Source organism: Scyliorhinus torazame, chromosome 7 (assembly GCF_047496885.1).
Source record: "Scyliorhinus torazame isolate Kashiwa2021f chromosome 7, sScyTor2.1, whole genome shotgun sequence".
In the NCBI taxonomy this organism is placed as follows: domain Eukaryota; kingdom Metazoa; phylum Chordata; class Chondrichthyes; order Carcharhiniformes; family Scyliorhinidae; genus Scyliorhinus; species Scyliorhinus torazame.
Genome location: NC_092713.1, coordinates 275,343,823 through 275,365,644, shown reverse-complemented (window position 1 = coordinate 275,365,644; position 21,822 = coordinate 275,343,823). Strand labels below are relative to the sequence as shown.

At 54.4% G+C, this 21,822-nt stretch overlaps 1 protein-coding gene across 4 annotated transcripts in view; it reads right to left on the bottom strand.

Annotated features, from left to right (window-relative positions):
* The window catches only part of LOC140427051 (organic cation/carnitine transporter 2-like), a 182,506-nt gene that overhangs the window by 102,429 nt on the left and 58,255 nt on the right, over window positions 1–21,822 (bottom strand). For all 4 annotated transcript variants that reach the window (XR_011948376.1, XM_072512497.1, XM_072512496.1 and 1 more), the window contains exon 3: window positions 18,817–18,971. Coding sequence is in view for 3 of the 4 variants with exons in the window: in XM_072512497.1 (XP_072368598.1) it covers window positions 18,817–18,971 (155 nt within the window). In the remaining variant the exon portion in view is untranslated. The remainder of the gene's footprint in view (window positions 1–18,816; window positions 18,972–21,822) is intronic.

Sequence of the window (21,822 nt, the reverse complement as noted above, 5' to 3'; positions counted from 1 at the left end):
ACCACACTCACTCCGCCCACCACCAACCACACTCACCCAGCCCACCCCCAACCACACTGATCCCGCCCACCACCAACCACACTCACCCCGCCCACCACCAACCACATTCACCCCGCCCACCACCAACCACACTCACCGCGCCCACCACCAACCGCACTCACCCCGCCCACCACCAACCACACTCACCCCGCCCACCACCAACCACACTCACCCAGCCCACCACCAACCACACTCACCCAGCCCACCACCAACCACACTCACCCGCCCACCACCAACCACCCTCACCCCGCCCACCACCAACCACACTCACCCCGCCCACCACCAATCACACTCACCCCGCCCACCACCAACCACACTGAACCCACCCACCACCAACCACACTCACCCAGCCCACCACCAACCACACTGATCCCGCCCACCACCAACCACACCCACCCAGCCCACCACCAACCACACTCACCCCGCCCACCACCAACCACACCCACCCAGCCCACCACCAACCACACTCACCCCGCCCACCACCAACCACACTGACCCCGCCCACCACCAACCACACTCACCCCGCCCACCACCAACCACACTGACCCCGCCCACCACCAACCACACTGATCCCGCCCACCACCAACCACACTCACCCCGCCCACCACCACCCACACTGACCCAGCCCACCACCAACCACACTCACCCCTTCCACCACCAACCACACTCACCCCGCCCACCACCAACCACACTCACCCCGCACACCACCAACCACATTCACCCCACCCACCACCAACCACACTCACCCCGCCCACCACCAACCACACTCACCCAGCCCACCACCAACCACACTCACTCCGCCCACCACCAACCACACTCACTCCTCCCACCACCAACCACCTCACCCCGCCCACCACCAACCACCCTCACTCCGCCCACCACCAACCACCCTCACTCCGCCCACCATCCGCCCTCACCCAGCCCACCACCAACCACACTCACCCAGCCCACCACCAACCACACTCACCCCGCCCACCACCAACCACACTGACCCCGCCCACCACCAACCACACACACCCAGCCCACCACCAACCACACTCACCCAGCCCACCACCAACCACACTCACCCAGCCCACCACCAACCACACTCACCCCGCCCACCACCAACCACACTCACCCAGCCCACCACCAACCACACTGATCCCGCCCATCACCAACCACCCTCACCCCGCCCACCACCAACCACCCTCACTCCGCCCACCACCAACCACTCTCACTCCGCCCACCACCCGCCCTCACCCCGCCCACCACCAACCACACTCACCCCGCCCACCACCAAACACCCTCACTCCGCCCACCACCAACCACCCTCACTCCGCCCACCACCCGCCCTCACCCCGCCCACCACCAACCACATTCACCCCTCCCACCACCAACCACACTCACGCAGCCCACCACCAACCACACTCATCCAGCCCACCACCAACCACACTCTCCCTGCCCACCACCAACCACACTCATCCAGCCCACCACCAACCACACTCACCCCGCCCACCACCAACCACCTCACCCCGCCCTCCACCAACCACACTCACCCCGCCCACCACCAACCACCTCACCCCGCCCACCACCAACCAAACTCACCCCGCCCACCACCAACCACACTCACCCCGCCCACCACCAACCACACTCACCCCGCCCACCAACCACACTCACCCCGCCCACCACAAACCACACTGATCCCGCCCACCACCAACCACACTGATCCAGCCCACCACCAACCACACTCACCCCGCCCACCACCAACCACACTGATCCCGCCCACCACCAACCACACTCACCCAGCCCATCACTAACCACCTCACCCCGCCCACCACCAACCACACTCACCCAGCCCACCACCAACCACACTCACCCCGCCCACCACCAACCACACTCACCCAGCCCATCACCAACCACACTCACCCCGCCCACCACCAACCACACTGATCCCGCCCATCACCAACCACACTCACCCCGCCCACCAACAGCCAAACTGATCCCGCCCACCACCAACCACACTCACCCCGCCCACCAACAGCCACACTGATCCCGCCCACCACCAACCACCTCACCCCTCCCACCACCAACCACACTGATCCCGCCCACCACCAACCACACTCACCCCGCCCACCACCAACCACACTCACCCCGCCCACCACCAACTACACTGATCCCGCCCACCACCAACCACACTCACTCCTCCCACCACCAACCACACTGATCCCGCCCACCACCAACCACACTCACTCCGCCCACCACCAACCACACTCACCCAGCCCACCACCAACCACACTCACCCAGCCCACCACCAACCACACTGATCCCGCCCACCACCAACCACACTCACCCAGCCCATTACCAACCACACTCACCCCGCCCACCACCAACCACACTCACCCAGCCCACCACCAACCACACTCACCCCGCCCACCACCAACCACACTCACTCCGCCCACCACCAGCCACACTCACCCAGCCTACCACCAACCACACTGATCCCGCCCACCACCAACCACACTCACCCAGCCCACCACCAACCACACTCACCCAGCCCACCACCAACCACACTCACCCCGCCCACCACCAACCACACTGACCCCGCCCACCACCACCCGCACTCACCCCGCCCACCACCAACCACACTCACCCCGCCCACCACCAACCACACTCACCCAGCCCACCACCAACCACACTCACCCAGCCCACCACCAACCACACTCACCCCGCCCACCACCAACCACCCTCACCCCGCCCACCACCAACCACACTCACCCCGCCCACCACCAATCACACTCACCCCGCCCACCACCAACCACTCTGACCCCACCCACCACCAACCACACTCACCCCGCCCACCACCAACCACACTCACCCCGCCCACCACCAACTACACTGATCCCGCCCACCACCAACCACACTCACCCCGCCCACCAACAGCCACACTGATCCCGCCCACCACCAACCACCTCACTCCTCCCACCACCAACCACACTGATCCCGCCCACCACCAACCACACTCACTCCGCCCACCACCAACCACACTCACCCAGCCCACCACCAACCACACTCACCCAGCCCACCACCAACCACACTGATCCCGCCCACCACCAACCACACTCACCCAGCCCATTACCAACCACACTCACCCCGCCCACCACCAACCACACTCACCCAGCCCACCACCAACCACACTCACCCCGCCCACCACCAACCACACTCACTCCGCCCACCACCAGCCACACTCACCCAGCCCACCACCAACCACCCTCACCCCGCCCACCACCAACCACACTGATCCCGCCCACCACCAACCACACTCACCCAGCCCACCACCAACCACACTCACCCAGCCCACCACCAACCACACTCACCCCGCCCACCACCAACCACACTGACCCCGCCCACCACCAACCGCACTCACCCCGCCCACCACCAACCACACTCACCCCGCCCACCACCAACCACACTCACCCAGCCCACCACCAACCACACTCACCCAGCCCACCACCAACCACCCTCACCCCGCCCACCACCAACCACACTCACCCAGCCCACCACCAACCACACTCACCCCGCCCACCACCAACCACACTGAGCCCGCCCACCACCAACCACACTCACCCAGCCCACCACCAACCACATTCACCCCGCCCACCACCAACCACACTCACCCCGCCCACCACCAACCACACTCACCCAGCCCACCACCAACCACACTCACCCCGCCCACCACCAACCACCCTCACCCCGCCCACCACCAACCATACTCACCCCGCCCACCACCAATCACACTCACCCCGCCCACCACCAACCACTCTGAACCCACCCACCACCAACCACACTCACCCAGCCCACCACCAACCACACTGATCCCGCCCACCACCAACCACACCCACCCAGCCCACCACCAACCACACTCACCCCGCCCACCACCAACCACACCCACCCAGCCCACCACCAACCACACTCACCCCGCCCACCACCAACCACACTGACCCCGCCCACCACCAACCACACTCACCCAGCCCACCACCAACCACACTCACCCCGCCCACCAGCAACCACACTGACCCCGCCCACCACCAACCACACTGATCCCGCCCACCACCAACCACACTCACCCCGCCCACCACCAACCACACTCACCCCGCCCACCACCAACCACACTCACCCCGCCCACCACCAACCACACTCACCCCGCCCACCACCAACCACACTCACCCCGCCCACCACCAACCACACTCACCCCGCCCACCACCAACCACACTCACCCCGCCCACCACCAACCACACTCACCCAGCCCACCACCAACCACACTCACCCCGCCCACCACCAACCACACTCACCCCGCCTACCACCGCATCACCCACATGCACACCACCCCTCCACTGCACATCCACCTGCGACAGAATGGGCAGGGCTCACACACTCGCCAGTGGAAGAGTGTCTATTGCGTGGCATGAATGATGATGACAACGCGCTCTGCGATGAGCTCCGGGCTCTACACCGTTAGTCAATGTCTGATTCATGGCCACAGTAACACCCTCCACCTGGACCATCCGTGCATGCGGCCTGGACACTGCAGCACATGGTCCCGTTGTCTGCCCGGGGGCGGGATGGCGAGGGAGACGTGGGGAGGGAGGGGGGGGCACATTCACCTGAGCTCGACGTCCTATCACTCTTCACACACACACTGGTGCTCATCTCACACCCCACCCCCGTACGCATCGGACAGAGCACAGAGGCAGCTTCTGTAGGTGTGAAAGTGATTTTAATCACAAACAGTTGATACACGTGCCCTAGCCCCTTTAACTTATCTGTGCCCTGCAGCCATGCCAACTTACTCAGTGTCTAATTTTTTTACCTTACGGGCACTAAGACTACATCTTGGTGGTTCCCCAGACGGTACAGCAGAACTGGAGGCGGACTCCTGTGATTCCTGCCCTGTGACTAGGGTCCCCTTTGGCGGCCATTTCCTAGGGCGGCCCGGCCTAGATGGGCCAGGCTGCAGCTTGGGCGACTGGGATGGTGAGCTGCCAGCCTGTCCTGCCCTTTGCCCACCAGATGCAGCTGGGACGGAAGGGGGCGAGGTGTGGCGGTGTGCTGCGACCTCCCCTGCATGAGGCGCCGACACAGGCCCCAGTACCTCCTCCTCCCTCGGGGTGCCCAATGGCCCCCGGGCCTCTCCATGGGTCAGAGATGCGAACCCCCGATGCATCCCCGGCACCTGGGGCTGCCAGTCCTGGAGGCCCGCCCTAGTATCAAGAAGGATCTGCACGTTTGCAGCCATGGAGCTCAGGGAGTTGGCCATACCTGCCTGCGATGGGCGATGCCGGCCAGCACCTGGGCAATGGCGCTGACGCCCTCAGCGATGGCCTGCTGAGACTGGGCCATAGCCTGCTGAGACTGGGCCACTGCGTTGAGTGCCGCTGCGATCTACAGCTGGCTCTGGCTCATGGCTGCCTGTGAGAGGGCAGTCATGTCCTGGGCCACGGACGCCGCCTGCACGGAAAGCCCCACACCTTGCATACTTCGATCCATGTCTGACACTATCGCACCCATTGCCTCCACCGCGGATGCCACCCGTGCGGTTTTGGCCTGGGTGGCACGCACTTCGACCGTCCCTGGGTCCGTGACTGCATTGTGTCTATGGGTGGGTGTGGCAACTCCAGGAACCTGCGACCCATCTGGGCGCCAGCTGGTTGCTGGGGCCGGGCTGCCCTCCGACCTTCCGGCCCCTCAGCTGCTCCTACCTCCACCTGCTGTACCGGGACGGCTGTGTGGTGCGCACCAGTGACTGCACCAGAAGCTTCACCTCTAAAGTGACCAACTGAGGTGAGTGTCTCTGCGATGGTGGAGGGTGTAGGAGATAGCAGTGACGTCGTGTCGAGGTCCTCATCAGACCAGAAGTCTGGGGTCCACTCAGCTGGTGTTTTCTGTCTGTCCGTCCGTCCCCTCGCTTTGGGCAACCTGGGTGGTTGTGTACTGAGTGTGGGTGTCCTGTGTGTGGGTGTCCTGGGTGTTTGTGTCCTGTGTGTCAGCATCCTGGGTGGGTGTGACCTGTGTGTCAGTGTCCTGGGTAGTTGTGTCCTGTGTGTCAGTGTCCTGGGTGGGTGTGTCCTGTGTGTCAGTGTCCTGGGTAGTTGTGTCCTGTGTGTCAGTGTCCTGGGTGGGTGTGTCCTGTGTGTCAGTGTCCTGGGTGGGTGTGTCCTGTGTGTCAGCGTCCTGGGTGGGTGTGTTCTGTGTGTCAGTGTCCTGGGTAGTTGTGTCCTGTGTGTCAGTGTCCTGGGTGGTTGTGTCCTGTGTGTCAGTGCCCTGGGTGGGCGTATCCTGTGTGTCAGTGTCCTGGGTGAGTGTGTCCTGTGTGTCAGTGTCCTGGGTGAGTGTGTCCTGGGTGGTTGTGTCCTGTGTGTGGGTGTCCTGGGTGGGTGTGTCCTGTGTGTCAGTGTCCTGGGTGGGTGTGTCCTGTGTGTCAGTGTCCTGTGTGTGGGTGTCCTGGGTGAGTGTGTCCTGGGTGGTTGTGTCCTGTGTGTCAGTGCCCTGGGTGGGTGTGTCCTGTGTGTCAGTGTCCTGGGTGGGTGTGTCCTGTGTGTCAGTGTCCTGGGTGGGTGTGTCCTGTGTGTCAGTGTCCTGGGTGGGTGCGTCCTGTGTGTGGGTATCCTGGGTGGGTGTGTCCTGTGTGTCAGTGTCCTGTGTGTGGGTATCCTGGGTGGGTGTGTCCTGTGTGTCAGTGTCCTGGGTGGGTGTGTCCTGTGTGTCAGTGTCCTGGGTAGTTGTGTCCTGTGTGTCAGTGTCCTGAGTGGGTGTGTCCTGTGTGTCAGTGTCCTGGGTAGTTGTGTCCTGTGTGTCAGTGTCCTGGGTGGGTGTGTCCTGTGTGTCAGTGTCCTGTGTGTCAGTGTCCTGGGTGGGTGTGTCCTGTGTGTCAGTGTCCTGGGTGGGTGTGTCCTGTGTGTCAGTGTCCTGGGTAGTTGTGTCCTGTGTGTCAGTGTCCTGGGTGAGTGTGTCCTGGGTGGTTGTGTCCTGTGTGTGGGTGTCCTGGGTGGGTGTGTCCTGTGTGTCAGTGTCCTGGGTGGGTGTGTCCTGTGTGTCAGTGTCCTGGGTGGGTGTATCCTGTGTGTCAGTGTCCTGGGTGAGTGTGTCCTGTGTGTCAGTGTCCTGGGTGAGTGTGTCCTGGGTGGTTGTGTCCTGTGTGTGGGTGTCCTGGGTGGGTGTGTCCTGTGTGTGGGTGTCCTGGGTGGGTGTGTCCTGTGTGTCAGTGTCCTGGGTGGGTGTGTCCTGTGTGTCAGTGTCCTGGGTGGGTGTGTCCTGTGTGTGGGTGTCCTGGGTGGGTGTGTCCTGTGTGTGGGTGTCCTGGGTGGGTGTGTCCTGTGTGTCAGTGTCCTGGGTGGGTGTGTCCTGTGTGTCAGTGTCCTGGGTGGTTGTGTCCTGTGTGTGGGTGTCCTGGGTCGATTGGGATGGGGGCCTGTTGGTGTGCCTGCCCTCCCCATCGCTGGATGTGGCCCTACGGCATCCGTGGTGGAGGGAGACGGTGTAGGGTCGGGGGTGGTGGTGATGGTCGCTGGGGAACCTGCAGGTGCCAAATCCCGAAGGGAGACTGTGTCCTGCCGCCCGTCCTGATGTGCCACGTAGGCATATTGTGGATTGGCATGGAGGAGCAGGACCTTCTCGACGCGGGGATCTGATTTATGGCTCCTCGCATGCTTCCGGAGGAGGACGGGCCCTGGGATTGTCAGCCAGGACGGGAGCGAGACCCCGGAGTTGGACTTCCTGGGGAAGGCGAACATACGTTTGTGAGGGGTCTCATTGGTGGCAGTGCGCAGGAGCGACCGGATGGAGTGGAGCGTATCGGAGAGGACCTCCTGCCAGCGGGAGACTGGGAGACTTCTAGACTGTAGGACCAGGAGGACGGCCTTCCAGACCGTCGCGTTCTCCCTCTCCACCTATCCGTTTCCCTGGGGGTTGTAGCTGGTCGTCCTGCTGGAGCGATGCCCTTGCTGAGCAGGAACTGACGCAACTTGTCGCTCATGAAGGAGGAACCCCACATCGCTATGGATATATGTGGGGAATCCGAACAAGGTGAAAAGACTGTTCAGGGCCTTCATGACGGTGCAGACGTCATGTCAGGGCATGGGATGGCAATGGGGAATCTTGAGTATTTATCAACAATGTTGTGGAAGTGCACGTTATGGTCAGTGGAAGGGAGGGGCCCTTTGAAGTCGATGCTGAGACGCTCAAAGGGGCGAGAGGCCTTTACCAGGTGCGCTCTGTCTGGCCGATAGAAGTGCGGTTTGCACTCCGCGCAGACCTGGCAGTCCCTGGTCACGGTCCTGACCTCCTCGATGGAGTAAGGCAGGTTGCGAGCCTTGATAAAGTGAAAAAAACGGGTGACCCCCGGGTGACAGAGGTCATTGTGGAGGGCCCAAAGTCGGTCTACTTGTGCGCTGGCACATGTACCGCGGGATCGGGCATCTGGGGGCTCATTGAGCTTCCCCGGGCGATACAAGATATCATAATTATAGGTGGCGAGCTCAATCCTCTACCTCAGAATCTTGTCGTTCTTGATCGTGCCTCGCTGTGTGTTATTAAACATGAAGGCAACCGACCGTTGGTCAGTGAGGAGAGTGAATCGCCTGCCGGCCAGGTAATGCCTCCAATGTCGCAAAGCTTCTACAATGGCTTGTGCTACCTTTTCGACAGAGGAGTGTCGAATTTCGGAGCCCTGGAGGGTACGGGAGAAGCAAGCCACGGGCCTGCCCGCCTGGTTGAGGGTAGCGGCCAGAGCAAAGTCCGATGCATCGCTCTCCACCTGGAACGGAATGAACTTGTACACAGCGTGCATCGCGGCTTTGGCACTATCTGCCTTGATGCGATTGAAGGCCAGGCGGGCCTCAGCCGTCAGGGGAAAAATAGTGGATTTAATAAGTGGATGGGCCTTGTCCGCATAATTGGGGACCCACTGGGCATAGTAGAAGAAGAACCCCAGGCATCTCTTCAGGGCCTTGGGGCAGTGGGGGAGAGGGAGTTCCAGGAGGGGGCGCATGCGGTCGGGATCGGGCCCTAGGACTCCGTTTTCCACGATGTAGCCAAGGATTCTCGAGGAATTAAGGGCTATGGAGAGAGAGCGGGTAAATGGAGTTGAAATCAGCCATGATTGAATGGTGGCGTGGACTCGATGGGCTGAATGGCCTTACTTCCACTCCTATGTCTTATGGTCTTATGGTCTTATGATGGCTAGGCGGGTTGTGCGAAAAATGCATTTTTCCTTATTGTAGGTGAGGTTCAGGAGTTTAGCAGTATAGAGGAAGTGTCGGAGGTTTTCATCATGGTCCTGCTGGTCATGGCCGCAGATGGTGACATTATCTAAGTCGGGGAACGTGGCCCGCAGCCCGTACTGGTCAACCATTCGGTCCATTTCTCGTTGGAAGACCGAGACCCCATTGGTGACGCCAAAGAGAACCCTGAGGAAGTGGTAGAGACGGCCATCTGCCTCGAAGGCAGTGTATTGGCGGTCCTCCGGGCGGATAGGGAGCTGGTGGTACGCGGACTTCAAGTCAACTGTGGAGAAGACTTGATACTTCGCAATCTGGTTGACCATGTCAGATATGCGGGAGAGTGGGTACGCATCGAGCTGCGTGTATCGGTTGATGGTCTGACTATAGTCGATGACCATCCGGTGCTTCTCCCCAGTCTTGACGACCACCACTTGGGCTCTCCAGGGGCTGGTGCTAGCCTCAATGATCCCCTCTCGTAGGAGTCGCTGGACCTCCGACCTGATAAAGGCCCTGTCCCGGGCACTGTATTGTCTGCTCCTCGTACCGACGGGCTTACAGTCCGGAGTGAGGTTAACGAAGAGCGAGGGTGGGGCGACCTTAAGGGTCGCGAGGCTACAGATGGTGAGGGGGGGCAAGGGTCCACTGAACTTTAAAGTAAGGCTTTGATGGTGGCACTGGATGTCGAGCCCCAGTAATAGGGCAGCGCAGAGATGGGGAGGGATGAAGAGCTTAAAGTTAGTGTACTCTGCGCCTTGTACAGTAAGGGTCGCGACACAGTACCCCCGGATTTCCACTGAACGTGATCTGGAAGTCAGGGAGATTTTCTGGGTCGCGAGAGATCGGGCCTGACTGGCTTTCGCAAAGTGACCATTCCTCCCACACCCATTGCAAGTCGCGCTCCGTGCAGGGCAGCGTTGTCTGGGATTCTTACCCTGGCCGCAAAAGTAGCACTTCGGGCCTCTGCCGTTTGCGGGCTGCTGCGCGGCACAGGCTTGCACAGTACTCGAGTCGGATGATGGCGGCGGCCACGAGGTCCATGAGGGTGCCGCATGGTCGGAGGTGTAGGCCTCCATGTTCTGGAAGGCCACCTCCAGCGAGTTTGAGAGCTGCACTGTCTCTGGGAGCCCGAGTGTACCCCCTTCTAGCAATTGCTGGCGGATGTAGTTCGATTTCATGCCTGCGACATAGGCGTCCCTGATCAACAGCTCCGTGTGTTGGGTAGCCGATACCGCCTGGCAAGCACAGTTCCGGCCGAGTACCCGCAAGAATTCTGCTAGTGATTCCCCAGGGCGTTGTCGTCTCGTGGCAAGAAGGTGCCGAGCATACACCTCGTTTACAGACTTTACATATTGTCTCGTCAGCAGCATTATCGCTTCCGTATGCGAGGGGGCGTCCCTGATGAGAAGGAAAACTTGCGGGCTCACCCGTGCGTTGAGGAACCGCTGCTTTTGGAGGTCGGTGAAATCTTCGGTGGAGGATCCGAGGTACACTTCGAAGCAGCTTAGCCAGTGCTCGAATGTTGCAGTGGCGTCGGCTGCCTGTGGGTCCAGCTCCAGGCGATCAGGCTTGAGCAATGAATTCATCTTAGAAGTTTAGTTTATTAAATTGATATGCCATCAATGAACACAAAACAAGTAGTGAACGTAACTGAGGCTTTAATAAACGAAATAGAAAGCCACCTGGTCTCTGAACCCGAACTGGGTCGGACGCGGAGACCGGCCACCTTTATACCGAGCCCAAGGGGAGACGGAGCCATCGGGCAGTGGTTTACCACTTTACATGTAATACAGTAGCCGTACACCACAATACACATATTATATACTACAGTGGTTTACCACAGCATGCCTGCCGGCCCAGGTCGGTCCCTGTCTTATGGGCGCCCTAGCACGTCCAGAGGGCGGTCAGCATCCGCAGGGACGGGTGGGTCGTTTAGTCCTGCAACACAATACAGCATGCATGGTTAGATATGCAGGCGGGGATGGGGGAAGAGGGGATGGGGAGAAGGGGGGATGGGGAAAGGGGGGATGGGGGCAGGGCGAATGGGGCAAAGGGGGTTTGGGGGAAGGGGGGGATGGGCGGAAGGGGGAATGGCTGGGGAGGGGGACAGGCAGTGGGGGATCTCACTTGATGCTGCGCCCCCGACCTCTGCTTCCGCAACCTCCCAGTCCTCGGGTCCGCCTGCAAGGTCCAGGTCCCTCTCTTCATGAATGGTGAGGGAGTGCAAATCAGGTGGACACCCTCCGGTCCTCTCACGCTCCCAGTTGTTATGGGCGCACTTCTCCTGGGGGGGGGGGGCGACAGAGATAAAGGGCAACAGCGTTAGGCGGACATATACTTGCAGACCAGCGGTTGTGTGTATGGTGGCATAGGTACACAGCCCATCCTGCCAATGCAGCCTGCATGGATGGGTGCAGCCATGTCGGTTTCACCTAGGGCTGTGTCGCCCATCCGGCGCGGGGGTGGGGGTGGGGGGGGGGGGGGGATTGGAGGTGGGGAGGTACTCACCCTGGCTGCCTTGACTAAGTCATTGACCTTCTTGTGGCACTGGATGCCTGGCCTGGCTGTTACAGTCACACGCTGACGGCCTCTGCCACCTCCCTCCACAGGCACCGGCTGATGTTTGGCGTGACCCTGCGGCCGTGTCTGGGGTACAGGGCCTCACTCCTCTGCTCCACTGCGTCCAGGAGCGCTCCAAAGTGCCGCTCCTGGAACCTCGGCGCTGCACGGTGGGCGACCATTTTGCCGTCTCTCCAGCGGTGGCGTCTTTTGTGGAGCGACGCCATCTGGATCCTGGTCCCAGGTCACGTCGTTGCAATTGGCGTCACGCCGGTGCTAGTCCCTTCCGGGGCGGAGGATTCTGCAACTTCCGGGCAGCCCGATGCCGGAGAGGTTCACGCCGTTTTTGACGCCAGCGTCGGGCCATCGTGTCGATATCAAAGAACCTCGCTGTTTGTCTTTCTCACAAAGGTTTCCAATCGTCAGATTTGAAGAGGCTTCATTTGAATTCTCTCCAAATGTCACTCTCACACGAAGGACTTTAACAAGGATCCAAATCCAAGGTTTCAATATTGGCATCGGAGCTTCCTTCCCCTGGAACACTGCTTGTACTCAAACCTCACCTTCCAAACACAATCTCAGATCCTTGGTCACGCCAAGCAGAATACCAGGGCTCCAAATGGTTACCATTGGCTGCACAACACCCAGCATGGAGTTACCAACCTTCTTCTAGGCTTCTCTTGAGCCCACTTTGAATCAACTCTGCTTCTTACAGCACTGTCTTTAATTTGGAGCCTGTTTCTCTGCTCCTTCATTGTAACTTAAGCCATTATTTCTGATCCCTGTCTTTATTCCTTGCCTCAGATCTCCTTTTTGCCACATTTTCCCTCGTGTGGACCTTTTCCCTATCCCCCTCCCCATCGGCTGCTCCCTGTGACACACTCAGCACAATGATGCTTCATATTAGGCCACGTGACCTGCAGTTTCCTGCTGTCTTGATTCTTTCCTTTTGTGTTGGAGTGCCTGGGAGGATTGCACTGAGAGACATTTTAATGGTGACCACAAAATGGCAGTCTAACTCATCTTCTGGACAGTGCGATATGCCTTGCCTGTAAAGAGGTGGGACATGGCAGAAAAAAATTGCCCCGTCTCCAACTCTGCTCAAGCCACTCAGTTAAATCTAGGATCTAGATATCCTTATTTTAAGGGTTATACCACCTGGTCAGAGTAAAAAAGGAGTTCAATGAAGACACAAGATGTGTTGGGCATTTTGAAAAACTTGAGGATAGACAAGTCCCCCGGGCCTGACGGGATATATCCAAGGATTCTATGGGAAGCAAGAGATGAAATTGCAGAGCCGTTGGCAATTATCTTTTCATCCTCACTGTCAACAGGCATGGTACCAGGGGATTGGAGAGTGGCGAATGTCGTGCCCCTGTTCAAAAAAGGAACTAGGGATAACCCTGGGAATTACAGGCCAGTTAGTCTTACTTCGGTGGTAGGCAAAGTAATGGAAAGGGTACTGAAGGATAGAATTTCTGAGCATCTGGAAAGACACTGCTTGATTAGGGATAGTCAGCACGGATTTGTGAGGGGTAGGTCTTGCCTTACAAATCTTATTGAATTCTTTGAGGAGGTGACCAAGCATGTGGATGAAGGTAAAGCAGTGGATGTAGTGTACATGGATTTTAGTAAGGCATTTGATAAAGTTCCCCATGGTAGGCTTCTGCACAAAGTAAGGAGGCATGGGATAGTGGGAAATTTGGCCAGTTGGATAACGAACTGGCTAACCGATAGAAGTCAGAGAGTGGTGGTGGATGGCAAATATTCAGCCTGGATCCCAGTTACCAGTGGTGTACCGCAGGGATCAGTTCTGGGTCCTCTGCTGTTTGTGATTTTCATTAATGACTTGGATGAGGGAGTTGAAGGGTGGGTCAGTAAATTTGCAGACGATACGAAGATTGGTGGAGTTGTGGATAGTAAGGAGGGCTGTTGTCGGCTGCAAAGAGACATAGATAGGATGCAGAGCTGGGCTGAGAAGTGGCAGATGGAGTTTAACCCTGAAAAGTGTGAGGTTGTCCATTTTGGAAGGACAAATATGAATGCGGAATACAGGGTTAACGGTAGAGTTCTTGGCATTGTGGAGGAGCAGAGAGACCTTGGGGTCTATGTTCATACATCTTTGAAAGTTGCCACTCAAGTGGATAGAGCTGTGAAGAAGGCCTATGGTGTGCTCGCGTTCATTAACAGAGGGATTGAATTTAAGAGCCGTGAGGTGATGATGCAGCTGTATAAAACTTTGGTAAGGCCACATTTGGAGTACTGTGTACAGTTCTGGTCGCCTCATTTTAGGAAGGATGTGGAAGCTCTGGAAAAGGTGCAAAGAAGATTTACCAGGATGTTGCCTGGAATGGAGAGTAGGTCTTACGAGGAAAGGTTGAGGGTGCTAGGCCTTTTCTCATTAGAGCGGAGAAGGATGAGGGGCGACTTGATAGAGGTTTATAAGATGATCAGGGGAATAGATAGAGTAGACAGTCAGAGACTTTTTCCCCAGGTGGAACACACCATTACAAGGGGACATAAATTTAAGGTGAAAGGTGGAAGATATAGGAGGGATATCAGAGGTAGGTTCTTTACCCAGAGAGTAGTGGGGGCATGGAATGCACTGCCTGTGGAAGTAGTTGAGTCGGAAACATTAGGGACCTTCAAGCAGCTGTTGGATAGGTACATGGATTACGGGAAAATGATATCGTGTAGATTTATTTGTTCTTAAGGGCAGCACGGTAGCATTGTGGATAGCACAATTGCTTCACAGATCCATTGTCCCAGGTTCGATTCCGGCTTGGGTCATTGTCTGTGCGGAGTCTGCACGTCCTCCCCGTGTCTGCGTGGGTTTCCTCCGGGTGCTCCGGTTTCCTCCCACAGTCCAAAGATGTGCGGGTTAGGTGAATTGGCCAATGATAAATTGCCCTTAATGTCCAAATTGCCCTTGGTGTTGGGTGGAGGTGTTGAGTTTGGGTAGGGTGCTCTTTCCAAGAGCTGGTGCAGACTCAAAGGGCCGAATGGCCTCCTTCTGCACTGTAAATTCAATGATAATTTATGATGAATCTAGTACAAAGGTTCGGCACAACATCGTGGGCCGAAGGGCCTGTTCTGTGCTGTATTTTCTATGTTCTATGTTCTATGTAAGAGGAAGGACTACTGCGTAGGGAGCCCTCCACTGGGGACCTCCTCCGTCAGACAGCAACAAAGCATGCCAGGGTATGTCTCAACGATGGGCAAAGGCAAAGAAATGAAAGGTGTGCAGCAGTAGCCCATTCAGGAAACCCTGCATGCCGTGCCACAGGGCATGGAGAGCATTTCCTCGAGGCAACTCAGATCGTGGGGCACTGGGGGTGGGGGAGGGGGGTGGGGGGCTGTTACGGAGTGGGCTAATTGCAAATGTGAAATTCCATCCAAGTAGGGGTACGCGCAAACAGAAGTCCACCACACATCTGGGCAGCTCGGTAGCACAGTGGCTAGCACAGTTGCTTCACAGCTCCAGGTCCCAGGTTCGTTTCCCGGCTTAGGTCACTGTCTGTGTGGAGTCTGCACGTTGTTCCTGTGTCTGCGTGGGATCCCTCCGGGTGCTCCGGTTTCCTCGCAGAGTCCAAAGATATGCAGATTAGGTGGATTGGCCATGCTAAATTGCCCTTAGTGTCCAAAAAGGTTAGATGGAGTTACAGGGTTACGGGTATAGGGTGGAGGTGTAGGCTTAGGTAGCGTGCTCTTTCCAAGAGCCGGTGCAGACCCGGGTGGGCCTCCTTCTGCACTGTAAATTCTATGATCAGGTAAGTGTTGGCAGTGAGGGAAGGCCCAGGGGAGTGAGGGTGTTGGTTGAGAGACGGTGGGGGAGGGAGTACCTGCAGGGGTCAAACGTACAATACCGCCGCAAGAGTGAACATTCAGGGAATGGGCCAGGAGACTGGAACAGCTAGGGGCAGCATTGTCATGACAGACAGACACAAGGGAACAGTGAGTCAATGAGCTGGTTACTCCACAAACTCAAGAGTGATTTACGTGATCTGGAGTAGAGAAATAATGTGAAAATGCAAAGAACCAAATATATAATAGGAAGCAATAAGACTAATATTTTGAAACTAGAAACAGTTATCGCAGCAAAGAACCACGATATCATGAAAATATCAGAAACTTGGTTAAATCCAAAATATGGAAATTAATCTAACAGAGTTTCCCAAATATTTTTACTGCCATGACCCCATTTTCATGCTTCAAACTTGGTGCAACATTGAAGTGAATGGGGGGCGGGGGGTGAATTGTTGATTTAGGGTGGGGGTTCAACTATTTAAACATGTGGAATGCAGGCACAAACAGCAACAAATACACCAACCGTTTTCCAGAATCTGTTGTTGTCAGTGATTGGGCCTCGAGGTCATTGAAGGAGCTGTAAGATTTTGATTATTCTACTGTTAGTGTTGTCGAAAATGTAGAAGGTAAGTATCTGTTCACTATAATCTCTTGCATACTTTCAACTTTTAACAGGTATATACAATTCAGGAGGTGACATGGCGGACCAGTGGGCACTGAGACACTCACCCTCCCAGCCCCCAGAACAGGAGCAACACCCCCCCCACCACCAATGGCAGCCCACCCCGACCGAGGCTGTCCTGCAGGGGCACCACCCACCCACCCTCACCATCCCAAGCACCGGGGCAGTGACGCAGTGCATCCGGGTTCATTGCCTGAGAGCAAAGTTGGCTACTCACCTCCTTGGTTCCCCACAGCAGCAATTCCGCCAGCTGCACATTTTTCAAATGGAGTACTAATTGGCTCCCGCATGACCACTTGCTGGGGAGGCGGTTAGATCACGGGAGGCCATTAAATAGGGGATCGCTCTCATTAATTGTATGGAGATTGGTCTTAAAATGATTATCGGTTGCTCGCCACACCATGGAGAAATCCCGATTTTGGCAACAGGAGAGGGTCGGTTAGATCGCAAACCGATCGACACCCAGCACGCTTCTCGATTTTTGACCTCTCCCGTGATCTAACGGCCACATCACGCTCCCGCTCAAGAGCAGCGCGGCAGTTAAATCGTGCCCATTATTTTTAATGATTGGCCTCCTTTGTTCCCAGCCGCGGGAGGGACTAAAACTCCTTATTTTAAGGGTTGTACCATTGACCACCTGGTCAGAATAAAAAGGACAGTTGTTCAATGAAGACACAAGAACAGCATAGTTATAGCACATCATCGGACCAATTAGCCTGTTGTGATTCTTTAAAAGAGCTGGATGATTTATTCCTACATTGTAGCTTTCAACCCATATCCCGGCAAATTAGCTTGTTTCAAATATAGATCCATTGCTTTTTGTAAATTCAGATAGAATCTGACTCCACCACTATTTCAGCAATGTGAGAACAGGGATGCAATTTTAAGTGAAATTTTAATCAGCAAGGTATTAACTGGGAAAATCCAAGTGGCTTAGACTCAGAATTGGCAAATGTAGTGAATGACTGCTTAATGACCCAGTGCACCAGTGACGTTACAAACAAGGTTTATGTTAATCTATTCTTCATTAGGAGCTAAAAATAATGTGGTTGAAGTCACCATAGAATGAGAGGTTTTACCATAATCTTGAAGTAGTAAATACTGATGTGCAGAGGCAAAGTGCACAAAACTACGGAACAAATAAAGCAAATAAAATTAGAAGAGGTAGTTTAACAACACCTCACTGTCCATCAAGCAGAACTTTAAAAATATAATCCTAAACACTGCAGGAATTCCCACAAGCAATAAACTCTGGCTAAGTAAACACAGCATGATATGGATTAACTGTTGAATTTAACATTAAATAAAGAGGGAAAATGACTTGTACAAATCCTGCTGGACAGATGTACTGGGATGAATACTCAAACATGCAAAGATATGCAAACAACGAAGATCAGAGAGCTGGAGCAAAGATTTACACCTGAGCATAAAGATACCAAGAAAACATTACTTCAGTGTCACAAGAGAGAAGTCATATCAAAGGTGAAACAATAAAATAAGTGGGCTCGAAATGGAGGATGAGCATAAAATGTTAAATATTTTTAATGACTATTTCCTCCAACAATTCAAATAACATGAACAAAATACTGTAAAGCTCCTGTCCTAAGACAGGCCCTTCCACTGCATTGAGCCAGAGATACAGCATGTATGTCAGCAGGGCCAAGGGTTTTCAGATGTCTGATTCGTTTTGCAGTTTTTATTTTGTCATACTAAATTTGTGACTTGTATTTCATGTGCATCATGGTAGCACAGTGGCTAGCACTGTTGCTTCATCGTGCCAGGGGCCCGGGTTCATTTCCTGGCTTGGGTCACTGTCTGTGCGGAGTCTGTACGTTCTCCGCGTGTCTGCGTTGGTTTCCTCTGGGAGCCCCGGTTTCCCCCCTCAAGTCCCAAAAGACGTGCTTGTTAGGTGAATTGGACATTCTGAATTCTCCCTCAGTAATAATAATAATCTTTATTATTAGTGTCACAAGTAGGCTTACATTAACCATTAACAGTGCAATGAAGTTACTGTGAAAAGCCCCTAGTCGCAACATTCCGGCACCTGTTCGGGTACACTGAGGGAGAATTGATAATGTCCAATTCACCTAACAAGCACGTCCAGTATACCCGAGCAGGCGCCTGAACGTGGCGGCTAGGGGATTTTCACAGTAACTTCATTGCAGTGTTAATGTAAGCCTATTTGTGACACTAACAAAGATTATTCGTTTTTTTTCTGTATTCAGCATCCCTCTGATTTCTATTCCCAGCAGGAACATTTTTGCTGCCTGCCTGTCATGTTTCAGAATGTTTTCAACCATTTTTCCACAGGAAGAAATTGCAATAAAATTCAGCCCCATAATTTCCTGGGTGTTCGTTCTACTAGCCTTCTGGGCCAATATGCAAAGTCTAGAACTTGGTATCATAATGCGAATGACAGAGTTATCACAGCTATTAAGGAAAGGGCTGACAAAATGAGTGAATAATGCAGCTACTTACCAAGAACAAAGGCAGCCACCAAGTTTGAAATCTGTCCAAGACCCACAAGGAAATTGAGAATGCAGAATATCTCCCAGTTTGGAGAGAATGCCTGAAGCATGCTGAATACACTCTGGACAGCCATAGTTCCAAACATAATTAACTTCCTCCCAAACCTGAAAGCAGAAACAAATCACCAAGTTTGAAATACACATTACGGAATACATTCTAACATACGCATAATCTCATGCTCATAGTTATTCACTAACGCTAGTAGTTATTCAACTTCTAAATAACACACATATGTGTACGGGCACATATAAACTGGTGCACATGCAATATCTATATCTTTTCAATTACACACACATGAACACAGACTTCCCCACGGACATTTAAATTTATGTGATGATATGTATAAAGCAATTCTGTACGTAATATTATATGACCGCCGACCACCAGGTGGCAGTGTAAATCCACCACGTGATTCTGTGTCTGGGGGAGTTGGGCAAAGTTGTGTTGGTAGATAGACGTATTTTGCAGTAGCTCTATAATAGTTAGTTAGTGTTAGTAGTTTGTTATTTATTTATTCTAGTTATCTTTAATACGCAGTCATTTCAGAATAAATTATTTAAACTAGATGTTCTGTAGTGCATCATTCATATCGGCGAGTCTATAGAACATGACAATACAGACACATTGAGGGTCCTGCTGGCACACATTTGTCACACCTTCGGCAAGGGATGAAAATTAAGTTGGAATCTTGCCTCAGGGATTGTGGGATAGTTTGTTCAGGGTGTAACCTCTGCTACTCCAAAATAATATGCTGTTAGTATAAGATGGAGAAAGCCTGGGGGTGGGACCAAGTGTTTTCATGTCTCAGGCCCTCAACGAGACCCAGTGTAGAATCGGTATTGATATATTTAGGGATTCCAAGATGCCGCTCCGTGGCAACTCTGGGAGCTCACTGCCACAGATCCTCTTCATACATCTCTTATAACCGTACTAACCTTTTAAAACTCAATTCTAACACTAACACTGTCTCTAACCTTTCTCTTTCATGTTACGTTGTGTGTTTATGTATGTCCTATGTTTTTTCATGTATGGAGCAATCTGTCTGGACTGTACACAGAACAATACTTTTCACTGTACCCGGTACACATGACAATAAATCCAAATCCAATTTACTGATAAATTCAATCATAAACCAGTGGAATTGGCAGGTGCCTGGGCAGAGCCTGAAGAAAGGGGTTTCCAATTTTGCTTCAAGGCTCAGTGCCTTCCCGCAAAGGGGACCGCAGCCACAGGCGGAAGCTGTTTGCTTGTACGGAACCCAGGGCCTCTGCTCTCCCTAATCATACATTTAATGGGACTTCCAGCCACTTTGACAGGCATGTGTCCTAGTTGTGTCTCTATGGTTTGTTAAATAAATATATTTTCACAATATGGCCATCACTGGCAAGGCTGACACTTATTATCGGTCTTTAATTATCCCGAGTAGCAGCTTGATTCAACAGATCAAATTGTTAGACCATTTCGGAACAAAGTTAAGTGCCAACTAAGTTGGCTTGCGAATAGAGTCACATAAAAGTCAGACCTGATAGGGATGTATGAGATATTGGTGAGGCCACAGCTGGAGTACCGTGTGCAGTTTTGGTGTCCTTATCTGAGGAAGGATATTCTTGCTAGGGAGGGAGTGCAGCGAAGGTTTACCAGACTGTCATATGAGGAGAGACTAGATCGGTTAGGATTATATTCATTGGAGTTTAGACGAGTGAGAGGGGATCTCATAGAATCTTACAAAATTCAATCAGGATTAGACAGGGTAGATTCAGACAGAATGCTCCCGATGGTGGGGAGTCCAGAACTAGATGTCATAGTTTGAGGATAAGGGGTAAGTCTGTTAGGGCTGAAGTGAGGAGAAATTTCTTCACTCAGAGAGTGGTGAATCTGTGGAATTTGCTACCACAGAAAGTAGTTGAGGCCAAAACGTTGTGTAATTTCAACAAGGAATTAGATATAGCTCTTGGGGCTAGAGGAATCAAGAGATATGGGGGGAAGGTGGGATCAGGATATTGAACTTGAAGATCAGCCATGATCATAATGAATGGCGGAGCAGGCCCGAAGGGCCGAATGGCCTCCTCCTGCTTCTACTTTCTATCTTTCTATGTATCTGAGCTGGAAGGACATTATTAAACTAGTTAAGAATGAATGATAACCCAACAGCTTCACTTTTACTGATCCCAGCTTTTTATTTCTGTATTTACCAGATGGGAGTTCATCAGCGGGATTCACTGTTGGCTGACACTGGAATCGGTCGTGACGCCGAAATCATGGCGAGCGCCGGGATCACGCCATATCGCAATTCTCCGGTGCCTCAACAGCGGAGTCAGTACGTTCCACTCCGCAAGTACAGTAAAATCTGTATACATATCATAAACACGCCTGACCCGGTATTCTCCGGGGCCTCCACGCTGCTCCACTTCCACCGGGGCTAATTCCCGACAGCAAGGTTCACTATTACTTTTAAAAATTGGGAAAGGTGCCATGACATGACTCTCCATGAGGGAGAGAGAGGAGGTAGGGCATGGAGAGGCGCGACCATGGGCTGTCATTCTGACACTGGCTGAGCTGGCTGGGCTGGGCGGAGGGCCCTGCCAGGGCCATGGGTGGCGGGGGTGGGGGGTGGGGGGGTGGCACGGGCTATGGGGCCAGGTTGACCCACATGGGACTGGGATGGTGTCCAGGCATGGACCGCCATTTCAGCGACCTACAAAGCCGCCATCTTGCTGCTCATCCCACTGACCACCCACCTTGTCTCTTGATTCTACAGAGTGCCACCGGCCATATGGGTGCCCCCAAACCACCTCCCCTGCATCCCAACCCCACCCTCCACCCAACCACCCTTGTACCCCAGCCCGCACTCTCCACCCCACCCAAATGACTGCCACCCGTAGGCAAGGGTTCACAAGGCAGCCTAAGGGCAACGGCCAGAGTAGCTCCAAGAGGGGGGCAGCAAATGGGGACCGC